Consider the following 14,456-nt stretch of genomic DNA (forward strand, 5'->3'; position numbering starts at 1 on the left):
GTGTACAGTGTGGTGCCTGCCTCTTGTGTGTATTATTCATGAATGAATAACAAATAAAACCAGATCAAAGAGGTGGGACACACACACACAAAAAAAATCGCCAGTAGATATTAAGAGATTTCTGTACGCACTATATTCTAAGCCTATGGGAACGCTCAAAAGGTTTTGGCCAATCGGAAAGCCAGAATGTCCTGACTCATCAACCAATAGGATAGCAGATACGATTTGCGCTAGATGCGCCATTTTAGCGCGTTTCCAGCCATCCGGTATGATGGCGACTTTGCTTTGTCTCCAGTGAACAGGGTTGCATCAAATAGTCGATATATATTTTTCTTCTCTCTAAAATTAACAGTGTTTTTATCTCCGGGACGACGTGCCAAGAACTACACGTGTCTCAGTCGTTCAAGAAATGACTACAGAGTACAGAAGGTATGCGTAATATTCGGGTTTTTCCCCCTAAAAAGGCCGTTTGTAATGTTGAGACACTGTGCTAGGCTAGTTAGCTCTGTAACGGTGTTACGCAGCGGAGCCGGTACGTTTTCTCCAACGCAGTTAGCTTACAGTATGAAAAACTCTTTAAGCTATCTATCTATATATCTAACTATCCACTATTAGTGAGGTATTTTTTCTTTTATATTTCGAAATGGTAAATGTTGCATCACAAAACAATTGTGCGCGTACAATTCCACCTGTGTTGTGTCTTGAAATACATCAGCCAGTCGCAGTTTACTTGCTAACTAGCATGCTAACTGATGTGAGATGTTACATTTCATTCTAGGAGGGGGGGAGGGGGAGATAAAAAAAGGATGCATGCATTTCGGTGCATGCCTCAATGCACTGGACCATGCCTGCACTGGGATTGCAGGGTCGCCCGGGGAACATATTGTCGGAAATCATGACATGTTGCAGTGATGTCTGTTTTTGTTTGATCTCATAACTTTGTCTGGTTGACTTGGCTAATTTAGCCATCTTTGTATGTTGTACTAACCCGTTTTCTAGTTAGGTAGCCTTTGATGGGATGAGGCCCGGGTTTTTGTAGACCCGTTTCTCTCCCAGTTGGCCTTCATGTGCTCTGTACATGGCAGATATCCTCCCTGGAAGCGCAGACAGGAGACATTAGAGAGATGAGCAGCAGCTTCACGACTATAACGACGCTAAATGGCAATCAATTATCCGAGTTAGCTAAATGCTAACTAGCGCTCTGGTCTTTCTACTCTTTACAAACGAGCTGTTCTAAATGCATCTTTACAAAGTTAAGTGGCGATCTAGCAAGCTAACGTTTATTAGGTTATTTATTATATGAATAGTAAAAAAACGGACCGTAATGTTTGGTATAAATGTAATTAACCTCTTCCCTACGCGGGAGGCTGAAAAGATTTGGCATGGGCCCTCAGATCCTCAAAGTTATACAGCTGTACCATCTTCACTGGCCGCATCACTGCTTGGTATGGAAACTGTTTGGGAAGACGCTACAGAGTGTCGTGCTTAAAGCCCAGTACTTCACTGGGGCTGTGCTCCCTGCCATCTAAGACCTGTATACCAGGCAGTGTCAGAGGAAGGCCCTAAAAAAGGGCCAGACTCCAGCCACCCTTGTAATAGACTGTCCTCTCTGCTACCGCACGGCAAACCGTTACCGATGCACCAAGTCTGGAACCTGAACAGCTTCAACCCCCAAAAGCCATAAGACTGCTAAAATAGTTAAACAAATGGCTAACCCAGACGATCTGCATTGACCCTTTTTGTACTCATTTTTTACTCATCACAGGCGCTGCTTTTACTGTGTCTGTCACTTTATTCCTAGTTATTTGTACATGCAGCGCTTTCAGAAAGCATTCAGACCCCTCCACTGTTTCCACATTGTTACATTACAGCCTTATTCTAAAATGGATTCAATTGTTTTTTTTCTTCATCAATCTACACACAATACCCTATAATGACATCACAATACCCTATAATGACATCACAATACCCTATAATGACATCACAATACCCTATAATGACATCACAATAACCCATAATGACAACACAATACCCCATAATGATAAAGGAAACAGGTTTTTAGAAATGTTAGCAAATGTATTAAAAAAATACATTTACATAATTATTCAGACCCTTTACTCAGTACTTTGTTGAAGCACCTTTGTCAGCGATTACAGCATCAAGTCTTCCTGGGTATGATGCTATAAGCTTGGCTCATCTGTATTTGCGGAGTTTCTCCCATTCTTCTCTGTAGTTCCTCTCAAGCTCTTGTCAGGATGGATGGGGAGCGTCGCTGCACAGCTATTTTCAGGTCTCCAGAGATCAGGTTCAAGCCCGGGCTCTGACTGGGCAACTCAAGGACATTCAGAGACTTGTCCCAAAGCCACTCCTGCGTTGTCTTGGCTGTGTGTTTAGGGTCATTGTCCTATTGGAAGGTGAACCTTCGCCCCAGTCTGAGGTCCCGAGTGCTCTGGAGCAGGTTTTCATCAAGGATCTCTCTTTACTTTGTTCTGTTCATCATTTCCTCTGTCCTGACTAGTCTCCCAGTCCCTGCTGCTGAAAAACATTCCCACGACATGATGCTGCCACCCATGCTACACCGTGGTGATGGTGCCAGGTTTCCTCCAGAAGTGACACTTGGCATTCAGGCCAAAGGGTTCAATCTTGGTTTCATCAGCGTCATATTTCTCATGGTCTGAGAGTCTTTTAGGTGCCTTTTTGGCAAACTCGGAAGAGGGCTGTCATGTGCCTTTGTCTGAGGAGTTGGTTCTACCATAAAGGCCTGATTGGTGGTGGTGCTGCAGAGATGGTTGTCCTTCGGGAAGATTCTCCCATCTCCACAGAGAATCTCTGGAGCTCTGTCAGTTACATTTGCGTTCTTGGTCGCCTCCCTGACCAAGGCACATCTCCTCCGATTGATAAGTTTGGCCGGGTGTCCAGCTCTAGGAAGAGTCTTGGTGATTCCATTTAATGACAGAGGCCACTTTGTTCTTGGAACCTTCAATGCTACAGAAATGTTTTGGTACCCTTCCCCAGATTTGTACCTCGACGCAATCCTGTCTCTGAGCTTGAGGGATAATTCCTTTGAACTTTTGGCTTGGTTTTAGACAGGTGTGTGCCTTTTCCAAATCATGTCCAATCAATGGAATTTATCACAGGTGGACTCCAAGTTGTAGAAACATCTCAAGGATTATCAATGGAAACAGGATGCACCTGATCTCAATTTCAAGTCTCATAGCAAAGGGACTGAATAATTAAGTAAAGGTATTTCAGTTTTTTTAACGTCTGAACCTGTTTTTGCTTTGTCATTATGGGGTTATTCTGTGTAGATGGGGGGGGCATGCTTGTTCAATGAACCATAAACAATTAATGACCGTGCACATGTGGAACGGTTGTTAAGACACTAACAGCTTACAGACGGTAGGCAATTAAGGTCACAGTTATGAAAACTTAGGACACTGAAGAGGCCTTTCTACTGACTCTGAAAAACACCAAAAGAAAGATGCCCAGGGTCCCTGCTCATCTGAGTGAACGTGCATTAGGCATGCTGCAAGGAGGCATTAGGACTGCAGGTGTGGCCAGGGCAATAAATTGCAATGTCCGTACTGTGAGACTGTAAGACAGCGCTACAGGGAGACAGGACGGACAGTTGATCGTCCTCACAGTGGCAGACCACGTGTAACAACACCTGCACAGGACCGGTACATCCGAACATCACACCTGTGGGACAGGTATAGGATGGCAACAGCAACTGCCCGAGTTACACCAGGAATGCACAATCCCTCCATCAGTGCTCAGACTGTCCTCAATATGCCGAGAGAGGCTGGACTAAGGGCTTGTAGGCCTGTTGTAAGGCAGGTCCTCACCAGACATCACCGGCAACAACATCGCCTATGGGCACAAACTCACCGTCGCTGGACAAGACCGGACTGGCAAAAAGTGCTCTTTTGTGTTCTGCCATGGCCAGTGATATCCCATTGAGCACGTCTGGGACCTGTTGGATTTGAGGGTGAGGGCTAGTTCAGGGGCAGAGTGACACATTTTCACCGTGTCAGCTCAGGGGGATCCAATCTTGCAACCTTACAGTTAACTAACTAGTCTCCACAAAGAGACTGCCTGTTATGCGAATGCAGCACATTTACTTTCTTCTCCAACACTGTTTTTGCATTATTTAAACCAAATTGAACATGTTTCATTATTTATTTGAGGCTAAATTGATTTTATTGATGTATTATATGAAGTTAAAATAATTGTTCATTCAGTATTGTTGTAATTGTCATTATTACAAATACATAAAAAAAAAAAGTTATCACGAAGACCAAGGTAGCAATCTGTCTCATCACCTGTTCGTGTGGAAAAGCCAACGTAGGACAAATGAAAAGACAACTGAAACAACGCATAGCTGAACACCGCAGCTCAATCAGGTGTCAGAACATTGACTATCCAATAGCAGCTCACTTCGTTGAAGCTGACCATCCTATCACCTCCCTCAAACACACCGCCATGGAGCATGTTGCTCCACCAAGTAGAGGAGGTGACATCGAGATCCTGCAAACTACAAAGGGATTCTTACTGGATATCCTGTCTAAAGAAAACATTGACCCCCAGTGGTCTGAATATTGACTTTGATCTCAGGCCCTTATTATGAACAAGTAAATAAATACATATCAATGGATATTCGTTCTACAGTTTATCAGCGTACAGCAAATATGTTTGTCAGCTCAGGGGATCCAATCTTGCAACCTGTTGATGATGCTTCTTATGGTTTTAACCAAAGGATGTAATGAAACTATGTTGACGCTAATATTATGTACAATTACTCAATGGTGTTTCCATATGACGACAATAGTCTGATATATTTAATATGCCATAAACTTATTTTTCAATTCATTCTAAGTAACTTAATCATTATGACACACCCCTCACTATTGTCATTGGTTGCGCTAATTGGACTGTTTGTCGACATGTCATGAATAGTTGAACCAGGTTATCACCCTGAAGAAGGCACAGTGATGCCGAAACGGTGATTTGACTGGGAGCTAATATGTATAATTTCAGACCTAATATTTGCTTGTTGTTGGCAGGTAAAATGAGTAAGGCCTCAGCTGAATCTACAGACCAAGTGATGGAGGAGGAAGTAGGTCAGTTTCCGATTACAGACCAGGAGGAGGAGGAGGAGGAGGAGGTAGGTCAGCTTCCGATTACAGACCAGATGGAGGAGGAGGACGAGGAGGTAGGTCAACATCAGATGGTCTTTATGTCCCCTGCTTACTTTTTCAAATGTTACAGTAGAGTTTGTGAGCACAAACATTGTTTTATCAAAAACAGTAGTGCACTAGATGGGGAATTGGGTGCCATTTGGTGAACAGCCAGACTGTAGCTCCTGTGGCAGACAACAGGACACTACGATCACTCCGGGGCTATTCTCATGCTTCTTCCTCTTGGATGTTTTTTAATAGACTGTCATGACTGTTTATTCCTCAGGCTGGGAGCTCAACAGAGACTGAGAGACCCTCCTCTTCTCACACCAAGAGGAAGCCTTCTGTTGCAGCCAAGCAAGTTGGAGGGAATGAGTCAGACACCTCGGACGAGAGTGGACAGGACGATGGCGCCTCAGATGGTAAGGTCTACCACTAGACCTGGGGCCAGCACAGGTTTTAGTGCTTCTTAATATCATTGTGGAGCCAAAAGGTGCATTTCCACACTTTGTGGATAATTATGTTTTTGTTGGTCTGTTCTGAGTTGATGTTTAAGTAGTGTACTATATAGGGAATAGGGTGCTATAGGGCCCTGGTCTAAAGTAGTGTACTATATAGGGAATAGGGTGCTATAGGGCCCTGGTCTAAAGTAGTGTACTATATAGGGAATAGGGTGCTATAGGGCCCTGGTCTAAAGTAGTGTACTATATAGGGAATAGGGTGCTATAGGGCCCTGGTCTAAAGTAGTGTACTATATAGGGAATAGGGTGCTATAGGGCCCTGGTCTAAAGTAGTGCACTATATAGGGAATAGGGCCCTGGTCTAAAGTAGTGTACTAGATAGGGAATAGGGTTCTATAGGGCCCTGGTCTAAAGTAGTGTACTATATAGGGAATAGGGTTCTATAGGGCCCTGGTCTAAAGTAGTGTACTATATAGGGAATAGGGTTCTATAGGGCCCTGGTCTAAAGTAGTGCACTATATAGGTAATAGGGTGCTAGGGCCCTGGTCTAAAGTAGTGTACTATATAGGGAATAGGGCTATAGGGCCCTGGTCTAAAGTAGTGCACTATATAGGGAATAGGGTGCCATAGGGATCTGGTCTAAAGTAGTGTACTATATAGGGAATAGGGTGCTGGGCCCTCTAAAGTAGTGTACTATATAGGGAATAGGGTGCTCCATAGGGCCCTGGTCTAAAGTAGTGCACATTAGGGAATAGGGTGCTGTAGGGCCCTGGTCTAAAGTACCTGTTGTTTCTGGGCTTGGTCTAAAGTAGTGCACTTATATAGGGAATTGCTGTCTTCCAAAGTAGTGTACTATATAGGGTGTGTTTCTCTGTAGTTATATAGGGAATAGGGTTCATAATGCCCTTCCAAAGTTTATCTCATCTGAATAGGGTTCAGAGGGTCCTTCTTTAGTGCAAATTTTTACAATAGGGCCTTATTCTAAAGTGGACTAGATAAATAGGGTTTTCCCCTCAATCTACACAATGAATAGGGTTCTATAGGGTCCTGGTCTAAAGTAGTGTACTATATAGGGAATAGGGTTCTATAGGGCCCTGGTCTAAAGTAGTGCACTATATAGGTAATAGGGCTCTGGTCTAAAGTAGTGCACTATATAGGGAATAGGGCTCTGGTCTAAAGTAGTGCACTATATAGGGAATAGGGTGCTATAGGGCCGTGGTCTAAAGTAGTGCACTGTATAGGGAATAGGGCCCTGGTCTAAAGTAGTGTACTAGATAGGGAATAGGGTTCTATAGGGCTCTGGTCTAAAGTAGTGCACTATATAGGGAATAGGGCTCTGGTCTAAAGTAGTGCACTATATAGGGAATAGGGTTCCATAGGGATCTGGTCTAAAGTAGTGCACTATATAGGGATCTGGTCTAAAGTAGTGTACTATATAGGGAATAGGGTTCCATAGGGATCTGGTCTAAAGTAGTACATTATATAGGTCTGTACCACCCAGCCACCTGTTGTTTCTGTTTGTTAGACTTTAATTTCTGTCTTCCAATAGAAAAGGGGGTGTTTCTCTGGTTGTGGGAGGAGCATCATGTCTACTTCCACCATTTATCTCATCTGACCGTCATTCAGAGCCCTTCCCTTTTTCCAAATTTTTACATTACAGCCTTATTCTAAAATGGATTAAATTGTTTTCCCCCTCAATCTACACAATGACATCACACTACCCCCGCAATGACCTCGCACTACCCCCGCGATGTCATCGCACTACCCCGCGATGTCATAGCACTACCCCGCGATGTCATAGCACTACCCCCGCGATGTCATCGCACTACCCCGCGATGACATCGCACTACCCCGCGATGACAGCGCACTACCCCGCGATGACATCGCACTACCCCGCGATGACAGCGCACTACCCCGCGATGACATCGCACTACCCCGCGATGACATCGCACTACCCCGCGATGACATCGCACTACCCCGCGATGACATCGCACTACCCCGCGATGACATCGCACTACCCCGCGATGACATCGCACTACCCCGCGATGACATCGCACTACCCCGCGATGACAAAGCAAAAACGTTTATTTAGATCTGTTTTCAAATGTCTTAAATAAAAAACATCTCATATCTTATATATCATATAAAACATCTTATCTAAAACATCTCATATCTCTGTATTCAGACTTTCTGCCATGAGACTCTAAATTGAGCTCAGGTGCATCCTGTTTCCATTGATCATCCTTGAGATGTTTCTACAACTTGATTGGAGTCCACCTGTAGTAAATTAATTTGATTTGGAAAGGCACACACCTGTCTATATAAGGTCACACATTTGACAGTGCATGTCAGAGCAAAAACCAAGCCATGAGGTCAAATAAATTGTCCATAGAGCTCAGAGTTCCAGAGTGCCTCTGTGGAGACGGGAGAACCTTCCAGAAGGACAACCATCTCTGCAGCACTCCACCAATCAGGCCTTTATGGTTGAGTGGCCAGACAGAAGCCACTCCTCAGTAAAAGGCACATGACAGCCCACTTGGAGTTTGCCAAAAACGCAGGAGTGGCTTTGGTACAAGTCCTTGAGTAGCCCAGCCAGAGCCCGGACTTGAACCCGATCGAACATCTCTGGAGAGACCTGAAAATAGCTCTGCAGCAACACTCCCCATCCAACCTGACAGAGCTTGAGAGGATCTGCAGAGAAGAATGGGAGAAACTCCCCAAATACAGGTGTGCCAAGCTTTTAGCGTCATACCCAAGAAGACTGGAGGCTGTAATCACTGCCAAAGGTGCTTCAACAAAGTACTGCGTAAAGGGTCTGAGTACTTATGTAAATGTGAAATTTCAGGTTTTAATCTTTAATATGTTTGCATAAGGTTCGAATAAGGCTGTAATGTAACAAAATGTGGAAAAAGTCAAGGGGTCTGAATACTTTCTGAATGTATATTATGAGGACATTTAGTAAGGTCTAAGTCTATGCCCATTGATCTGTCAACCGTAGGAATTCTTCAGTAAAGTCTCAGATGGAAAAGTGTGTGGTCAAGATCTCTTTGGCAAAAACGCCAGTTACAGATTTCTTGTTGTCTTAGATTCATTCTGACTATTTTGAGGAAGTGTATACTGGCTACGGCATCACAAGATGGACAAACAGTACCTTTGCAGATTTTCCTGTTTTTCCAAGGAAGGTTTTTTTCTGGGGGTATGAAGCTCCCCCGTTAGGTTCCCCAAGACCAGATTACTGTTCTCCAGCCTAACTAAAGCATGCTGACACCCTAATTTCCTGTCCTCTCCTTCAGGGACGTTGGTTGTGCGGCCTCCTGCTGGGACTGACAACAAGGAGGACAAGAGCAGAGGAGCCATGAAGCTCCGAGTGGACCTCTCACGGAGAAAGACAGGTGAGTCTCCTCACTATATACCACACTGCTACCAAAACTGCAGGCGCACGCATCACCTACAACAATGCTATACTCTGTTCATTAGCGTGCTTGACTCATTAATCCACTGTTTTTACTCGTTCAATATGCATACAAATGAATCCCGTAAATTACCAATAAACTCCTTCCAAATATATCAAACGTTCCTAATCAATCCTCAGGTACCCTATTATGTAAATAAACGATAACATTTAAGACTGAGAATACCAGAGAGAAATAACAAAGTACGCACACTCACCAGAACGCGCAACAAAAACTACAGCCGAAATCACTTGCTAAAGCTACAAATTCTAGCTCATTTTTCAGAAACAAGTCTGAAACTCTTTCTAATGACTGTTGACATCTAGTGGAAGCCCTAGGAACTGCTATCTGGGAGGTAATTCCTTTTATATTCCCATTGACAGCCATAGTAATCCAGCGTGAGCTGGGAAAAACGTGTCTGGATTGTCCTCCTCACTATACCACACTGCTACCAACCAGGGGATAGTCTGAGAAGCCCCCAAGGTTTTGACCAGAAAGGGTGTTCCTAAGGCCTGGTGATCACAACTACTGCCATTAATGAAATTGAATTGTCCTCCGGTTGGTGATTTGACTGGGAGCTAATATGTATAATTTCAGACCTAATATTTGCTTGTTGTTGGCAGGTAAAATGAGTAAGGCCTCAGCTGAATCTACAGACCAAGTGATGGAGGAGGAATTAGGTCAGCTTCCGATTACAGACCAGGAGGAGGAGGAGGAGGAGGAGGTAGGTCAGCTCCCGATTACAGACCAGATGGAGGAGGAGGAGGTATGTCAACATCAGATGGTCTTTATGTCCCCTGCTTACTTTTTCAAATGTTACAGTAGAGTTTGTGAGCACAAACATTGTTTTACCAAAAACAGTAGTGCACTAGATGGGGAATTGGGTGCCATTTGGTGAACAGCCAGACTGTAGCTCCTGTGGCAGACAACAGGACACTACGATCACTCCGGGGCTATTCTCATGCTTCTTCCTCTTGGATGTTTTTTAATAGACTGTCATGACTGTTTATTCCTCAGGCTGGGAGCTCAACAGAGACTGAGAGACCCTCCTCTTCTCACACCAAGAGGAAGCCTTCTGTTGCAGCCAAGCAAGTTGGAGGGAATGAGTCAGACACCTCGGACGAGAGTGGACAGGATGATGGCGCCTCAGATGGTAAGGTCTACCACTAGACCTGGGGCCAGCATGGGTTTTAGTGCTTCTTAAATCTTTTCCTGGGATCCCGTTAACTTCTCTAGGTTAGGGGGCATCATTTGGAATTTTGGGTGAAAAGCATGCCCAAATTAAACGGCCTGCTACTCAGGCCCAGAAGATATGATATTCATATAACTGGTCGATTTGGATAGAAAACACTCAATTTTCCTAAACTGTTACAATTGTGTCTGTGAATAACAGAACTGATTTGGCAGGTGAAAACCTGAGAAAAATCCATCCAGGAAGTAGTTTTTGTTTTGTAGTTTTCTATTCAATGCCATTACAGTATCCATTGATTTAGGACTCAAATTGCAGTTCCAATGCCTTCCACTAGATGTCAACAGTCTTTAGAAATTGTTTCAGGTTTGTATTCTGATAAATGAGTGAGTAAGACCCGTCTGGATGAGTGGACCCTACCATGTCACAGAGCTTTTTCATGCGCGCGACCGAGAGAGGGCCTTTCTTCTTTACCTTTTATATTGACGACGTTATTGTCAGGTTTAAATATTATTGATTATTTGGGCTAAAAATAAACTGAGGATTGAATATAAACATCGTTTCACATGTTTTATGAACTTAACGGCTACAATTTGGATTTTTTGTCTGCCTGTTTTGACTTTGTTTGAGCCTGTGGATTACTGAAGAAAACGTGCAAACAATATATAGATATAAAGAGAGACTTTATCGAACAAAAGGATCATTTATTGAGTAAATGAATGTCTTGTGAGTGCCACCATATGAAGATCATCAAAGGTAAGTGATTAATCTGATCTCTATTTCTGACTTGTGTAACTCTTCTACTTGGCTGGTTACTGTTTGTAATGATTTGTATGCTGGGCGATGTTCTCAAATAATCGTACGGTATGCCTTTTGCCGTAAATCTGACACCGTGGTTGGAGTCACAAGAAGTTGATCTTTAAACCTATGTAAAATATGTTTTGTTTTCTGAATTTTTGTAATGAGTATTTCTGTATTTGAATTTGGCGCTCTGCAATCTCACTGGATGTTGGCCAGGTGGGACGCTAACGCCCAAACATACCCTAGAGGTTAACAGGATCGATATGACAACAGCCAGTGAAATTGCATTTTAAAGATAAACTTGTTAGTCCCACCCCAGTGTCCGATTTCAAAAAGGCTTTACGACGAAAGCACAACATATGATTATGTTAGGTCAGCACCTATTCACAGAAAAAGACTGCCATTTTCCAGCCAAAGAGAGGAGTCACAAAAAGCAGAAATAGAGATCAAATTAATCACTAAACATTAGTCTTCATCAGATGGCACTCATAGGACTTCATGTTACACAATACATGTATGTTTTGTACGATGAAGTTGATATTTATATCCAAAAATCTGTTTACATTGGCGCATTATGTTTAGCCTCCAAAACATCTGGTGATTTTTCGAGAGCCACATCAATTTACAGAAATACTCATAATAAACATTGATAAGATATAAAAGTATTATACATGAAACTTTAGATACACCTCCCCTTAATGCAACCGCTGTGTCCGATTTCAAAAAAACTTTACAGTGCAAGCAAACCATGCAATAATCTGAGTACAGCGCTCAGAGCCCAAACAAGCCATAAAGATATCCGCCATATTGTGCAGTCAACAGAAGTCAGACATAACATTATAAATATTCCCTTACCTTTGATGATCTTCATCACAATGCACTCCCAGGAATCCCAGTTCCACAATAAATGTTTGATTTGTTCAATGAAGTCCATCATTTATGTCCAAATACCTCCTTTTTGTTTGCGCGTTTAGCACACAATCCAAACTCACGACCCCGTGGGCAAGTCCATGCGAAAGTTCAGACAGTCATATTACAGTTCGTAGAAGCATGTCAAACGAAGTATAGAATCAATCTTTAGGATGTTTTTATCATAAATCTTCAATAATGTTCCAACCGGAGAATTCCTTTGTCTGTAGAAAAGCAATGGAACGCAAACTAACTCTCACATGACCACGTGTCACGAGCTCGTGGCACTCTGCCAGATACCTGGCTCAATTCCCCCCTCCTACACAGTAGAAGCATCAAACAAGGTTCTAAAGACTGTTGACATCTAGTGGAAGCCTTAGGAAGTGCAGTATGACTCTATTTTCACTGTATATTGGAATGGCAATGAGTTGAAAAACTACAAACCTCAGATTTCCCACTTCCTGGTTGGATTTTTTTTCTCAGGTTTTTGCCTGCCATAGAGTTCTGTAATACTCAGACATCAGTCAAACAGTTTTAGAATCTTCAGGGTGTTTTCTATCCAAATCTACTAATATATGCATATATTAGCAACTGGGCATGAGTAGCAGGCAGTTTACTCTGGGCACCTTATTCATCTAAGCTACTCAATACTGCCCCCAGCCATAAGTTAATACAATTGTGGAGCCAAAAGGTGCATTTCCACACTTTGTGGATAATTATGTGTTTGTTGGTCTGTTCTGAGTTGATAATCAAGGTTTATGTGGTGGTGATGAAGCAGTTGTTGGGGGTTCTGGGCTCTGGTCTAAAGTAGTGCACTATATAGGGCTCTGGTTTAAAGTAGTGCACTATATAGGGAGTAGGGTTCAATTGGGCTCTGGTCTAAAGTAGTGCACTACATATGGTGTCACTTGGGACACTGTAAAATCTTCCATATACTGCCAAGCCAAAACAGTTCAGTAGAGTTTGTGCATACAGAACATGTCAAATAAAGGTTGAATATTATTGTTTTTTTCTTATGAAAACAAATCTACCTCACTCATAACTATTTATCTAATCTGACCCTGTCATTATCTGCATTTACCACTAGGGGGTAACCTTCCACCGTTCTCTGTTGCAGTACCTGCTTTTACCACTAGGGGGTAACCCTGCACACTTTCTACTTCACCCTTTGTCTCTGTACGGTGCATTCAGAAAGTATTCAGACCCCGTGACTTTTTCCACATTTTGTTACGTTACAGCCTTATTCTAAAATGGATTAAATAGCCCCCCCCTCATCAATCTACACACACTACCCCGCAATGACATCACACTACCCCGCAATGACATCACACTACCCCGCAATGACATCACACTACCCCCGCAATGACATCACACTACCCCGCAATGACATCACACTACCCCGAATGACATCACACTACCCCGCAATGACATCACACTACCCCGCAATGACATCACACTACCCCGCAATGACATCACACTACCCCGCAATGACATCACACTACCCCGCAATGACATCACACTACCCCGCAATGACATCACACTACCCCGCAATGACATCACACTACCCCGCAATGACATCACACTACCCCCCCGCAATGACATCACACTACCCCGCAATGACATCACACTACCCCGCAATGACATCACACTACCCCGCAATGACATCACACTACCCCGCAATGACATCACACTACCCCGCAATGACATCACACTACCCCGCAATGACATCACACTACCCCGCAATGACAAAGCAAAAACATTTATTTAGATCTGTTTTCAAATGTCTTAAATAAAAAACATCTTATCATATAAAACATCTTATCTAAAACATATCATATCTCATATCAAATGTCTTAACCCTCTCTGTACAGTGCATTCGGAAAGTATTCAGACCCCTTGACTTTTTCCACATTTTGTTACCTTACACCCTTTTAAAAAAAATGGATGAAGTTGTCTCACCCCCTCATCAATCTACAAACACTACCCCATAATCTACACACACTACCCCATAATCTACACCCACTACTCCATGATGTCAAAGCAAAAACAGGTTTTTAGATCTGTTTTCAAATGTCTTAAATAAAAAACATCTCATATCTCTGTATTCAGACTCTCTGCTATGAGACTCTAAATTGAGCTCAGGTGCATCCTGTTTCCATTGATCATCCTTGAGATGTTTCTACAACTTGATTGGAGTCCACCTGTAGTAAATTAATTTGATTTGGAAAGGCACACACCTGTCTATATAAGATCCCGCAGTTGACGGAGCAAAAACCAAGCCATGAGGTCAAAGGAATTGTCCGTGGAGCTCTGAGACAGGATTTTGTCCAGGTACAGATCTGGGGAAGGGTACAAAATACTGCACCATATCTCGGATGGAAAAGTGTGTGGTCAAGATCTCTTTGGCAAAAACGTCAGTTACAGATTTCTTGTGGTCTTCGATTCATTCGGACTATTTTGAGGAAGT

The 14,456-nt window shown here is 43.1% G+C and overlaps 1 protein-coding gene across 1 annotated transcript in view; it reads left to right on the forward strand.

The window, feature by feature from the left end:
• The first annotated feature begins 262 nt into the window (after positions 1-262).
• The window catches only part of LOC123992407 (transcriptional regulator ATRX-like), a 109,519-nt gene continuing 95,325 nt past the window's right edge, over positions 263-14,456 (forward strand). The window contains 6 exon segments of the mRNA XM_046293548.1: positions 263-429; positions 5,064-5,212; positions 5,464-5,599; positions 8,932-9,030; positions 9,714-9,814; positions 10,108-10,243. Of these exon segments, the coding sequence (XP_046149504.1) occupies positions 5,069-5,212; positions 5,464-5,599; positions 8,932-9,030; positions 9,714-9,814; positions 10,108-10,243 (616 nt within the window). The 5' untranslated portion in view covers positions 263-429; positions 5,064-5,068.

The sequence above is a fragment of the Oncorhynchus gorbuscha genome, linkage group LG13 (genome assembly GCF_021184085.1).
Source record: "Oncorhynchus gorbuscha isolate QuinsamMale2020 ecotype Even-year linkage group LG13, OgorEven_v1.0, whole genome shotgun sequence".
NCBI lineage: Eukaryota > Metazoa > Chordata > Actinopteri > Salmoniformes > Salmonidae > Oncorhynchus > Oncorhynchus gorbuscha.